Source organism: Misgurnus anguillicaudatus, chromosome 8 (assembly GCF_027580225.2).
Source record: "Misgurnus anguillicaudatus chromosome 8, ASM2758022v2, whole genome shotgun sequence".
In the NCBI taxonomy this organism is placed as follows: Eukaryota; Metazoa; Chordata; class Actinopteri; order Cypriniformes; family Cobitidae; genus Misgurnus; species Misgurnus anguillicaudatus.
This window is the reverse complement of record NC_073344.2, coordinates 9,570,353-9,573,908: the sequence shown is the minus strand read 5'-3', so window position 1 is coordinate 9,573,908 and position 3,556 is coordinate 9,570,353. Positions and strand designations below refer to the sequence as shown.

The window sequence follows — 3,556 nt, the reverse complement described above, 5'->3', positions numbered from 1 at the left end:
CTTCGGCCATCATGCATGCCGCCATTAGATTTGTTGTTTTCGCAATGGTATAGTGACAATATAATACTGCTTTACTTTACTTTTCAGTCTTCAGTTTTTATCATACAGCCAGACAATACAGAAAATTTGTATGCAGTATTAAAAAACAGAATACAACTATAAGCTAAAGTCACAATTGCAGGAAACTGCAGGCTCTCTTATATCTAAATGCAATGAAAATGAATTTCTAATTTAATTCTAATGACCGTAGGACTTCAGTCCCCTCAAAAGAGTAAAAAAAATGCAATTATTTCCAAGGGAGATCACACTAAATACTGACTTTTGCCAGAAGAAGCTCTTTTGTTTTCATTTTGTTTACATATTTCCTACATGTATCTTATTAAATAAAGTTGAAAAAAACATATGGATGTATATTAAAACTTTGAACTAAAACAACAAAGCAGTGGTGGCCTAAGGCCTAGAGTGTAGTCAGTTTTTTACATGTATGCGAATGTACATGCATGGCCTTGCAAAGTATAGTTTATTTGACTCGTACGTGTAAACAGATGTTCGACGCAGGGACCTACGTGTACAATGGAAGCAGGGTTTTAAAAATCAGGCGGTATGCATACATACTTTGGGCCTTAAAGGGACATTCCACTTTTTTTGAAAATATGCTAATTTTCCAGCTCCCCTAGAGTTAAACATTTGATTCTTACCGGTTTGGAATCCATTCAGCTGATCTTCAGGTCTGGCGCAGCACTTTTAGCATAGCTTAGCACAATCCATTGAATCTGATTAGACCATTAGCATCGCACTAAAAGTAACTAAAGAGTTTTGATATTTTTTCTATTTAAAACTTGATTCTTCTGTAGTTACATCGTGTACTAAGACCGAAAGAAAATTAGGTGTAGTGGTTACTTTCAATATCAGGGGACTATTTTCAGGCAGTGCTTAATATCACTACGCCTGCTGCAGCCATGTTACGGCAGCAAAGTCCTTGAATATTAAGCCAGAATGAGAGTATAGTTCCTAACCATATCTGCCTAGAAAATCACAACTTTTAATTTTCTGTCTGTCTTAGTACATGATGTAACTACAGAAGAGTCAAGTTTTAAATAGGAAAAATATCCAAACTCTTTGAGTTGATTCAATGGATTATGCTAAGCTATGCTAAAAGTGGTACTGCCAGACTCGGGGATCGGCTGAATGGATTCCAAAACGGTAAGAATCAAATGTTTTCTATGGGAGCTGGAAAATGAGCATATTTTCAAAAAAAGTGGAATGTCCCTTTAAGACTTGAACAATACTGATTATTAAATTGTATACCTGACATCTTACCTAATTATCACATTGTTCTCTTCTGGAAGTCTAGCTGGACGTCCTGTCACAGCTGGTATCTGCCCTGAGCATCATTAGCTGCAAGCATCATGTCAGAGATGGAGGACTATTCCCCTCCTAGGGGCCACCCACATCCCGACCCGGCTCGAATCCAGCAGAACCTTCTGGAGGAACAAGTGGAGCTTTGGTGGTTCAGCGAACCACGCAAATCCTTATTATGCTACTGCGCCTCAGTGTGCCTGATCTTAGGCTGCGGTTTGGGTGGTGTAGGCCTGCTCTCCACCACCACCAGCCTTTCCAGCGAGTGGAGGCTGGGAGCCGGGACGGTCCTTTGCCTTCTCGCCCTGGCCGTTCTTCTGAAGCAACTGCTGAGCTCTGCCGTCCAGGACATGAACTGCGTACGCAGCAGACGGCGGATCAACATGCTGAAAAGCGGGGGCTTGTCCGACATTCTGGTCATGTTGATCACGGGAATCTCTTTGGTTATTTGTGGGGCCGTGCTCCTGGATGTGGCCCTGGCCTACCACATGCCCAAACCTGGCAAGGCTTTGAATGACATGTTCATATCCGGGGTGGTGTTGTTGGTGGGCGGGGGTTTTACAGTGTTAGCCGTCGGAGTTTATTCCGCAGTGGTTTTCCTTTTAGAGAGGACAGGCCCGGGACAGAGGAGGTGGGAGAGGACTGTGGGAATCTTCACCATTTCAGGCCAAATGCAGGCAAGGAGAGAGACAGCTTCAAGTCTTGCGCGTCTGATTTAATAGTGTGGCTACATAATTTATATGGCATTCTTGATAAACTTGAAATAAGACACTGAACTTTGCAGTCTTAGGGCAATAAAAAAGCCTTCGGTGAAACTTTGCACTCATTACACTACAGCACAAATCACTTGAGACATTTACAATTACATCCAACGAACAGGCTGAAGGTTACAAGCATTAAACCACGGAGGGTTCAAACATTTTGTTTATGCATCACTGTACAATGAAGGAAGTATAGAAAAGAGCACAAGTTTAATCATTAACAAATTGATTTTAGTAAAAAAAAAATGCTGCTTTCTCTCACATTCACTGCCTTTGGGCATTATTTGACACTACTGTGTGGGTCCTTCACAGCTTTATTTATGTGGGCAAAAGTGAGCAAGCCAAGTTTCCATCTAGGGATGTCTTTATCTTTCCATGGGATTTAAAGGAACAGTATGTAAGAAATGTATATCAATTAATCATAAAATAGCCCTGATATGTCACTAGACATTAAGAAATCATTTTCATTTCAAATACTTATATCACTGACAACAGTGGTCTGGCCAGGATATTGCCATTTATAAAGTGGAGTTGCAGCCCTCAACTGATGTTTATGTTGTAATTTTGTGTATGGGCCACCAGTTGTGTGATTGCAGTACCAGTTTTAGCCACAAGTTTTGTGATTGCAATACCGGTTTTGGCCACAATCCTACATACTGTTCCTTTAATGTTTGTGTGAATGAGTGGATCATGAGTGTCGGACTGGGAATTTATACTACAACTTTGTTCTGTGTGCAGGCAACACTAAGAATAAAATAAAGGATATGAATGTAAATCTGGAGGATATCATATATGCTTGGATTTTTTTGATCCCAAGATAGGGAAAGATTTGCTGAATTCATTTTACATTTAAGGTACATTAGGGCTGTCACGATTATGAAATTTGGCTGACGGTTAATTGTCTAATAAATTGTGACGATTATGACAATTAATTGCCTGGTTTAGGGCTTTGATGATTATGGGAATTCTTGTCTGTTTTCTTGGTTTGACATTTAATTCCCATACATTTTTTTCTTTGTTTTGAAATAATCACAACAATGTATGAAAATTATTTAAATTAAATATTTTGCAAGGTTTACCTGGCAGTACATATCAATACACATAACACATATTTAAAAGTTATCTGATACTGTCTCATTTATACAGGCGCTACAGCTCCCCCTTGTGTTTTTTAGAGAGATGTGCAATCATTGCGGTGATCTGAAATCATCGCGATAAGGTAAAAAAATCACATATTTAAAAGTTATCTGATACTGTCTCATTTATACAGGCGCTACAGCTCCCCCTTGTGTTTTGTAGAGAGATGTGCAATCATTGCGGTGATCTGAAATCATCGCGATAAGGTCAAAAAATCACGATGAGAGGATTACTTAATGTACATTTTATAAGTGTTGCTCAAACCCATTACATTTGGTGTTAAAATCTAAAGAGGTTTT

The 3,556-nt window shown here is 39.3% G+C and overlaps 1 protein-coding gene across 1 annotated transcript; it reads left to right on the top strand.

Moving 5' to 3' along the window:
- The first annotated feature begins 1,245 nt into the window (after positions 1 to 1,245).
- On the top strand, positions 1,246 to 2,895 carry tmem125a (transmembrane protein 125a). Its single transcript, XM_055213532.2, has one exon. The coding sequence runs from the start codon at positions 1,410 to 1,412 to the stop codon at positions 2,076 to 2,078; it is 669 nt and encodes a 222-aa protein (XP_055069507.1). The 5' UTR covers positions 1,246 to 1,409; the 3' UTR covers positions 2,079 to 2,895.
- Positions 2,896 to 3,556: the final 661 nt, after the last annotated feature.

Excerpts from the sequence above, each read along its gene's own strand:
- tmem125a (XM_055213532.2), top strand. The coding sequence starts at position 1,410 with ATGTCAGAGATGGAGGACTATTCCCCTCCTAGGGGCCACCCACATCCC.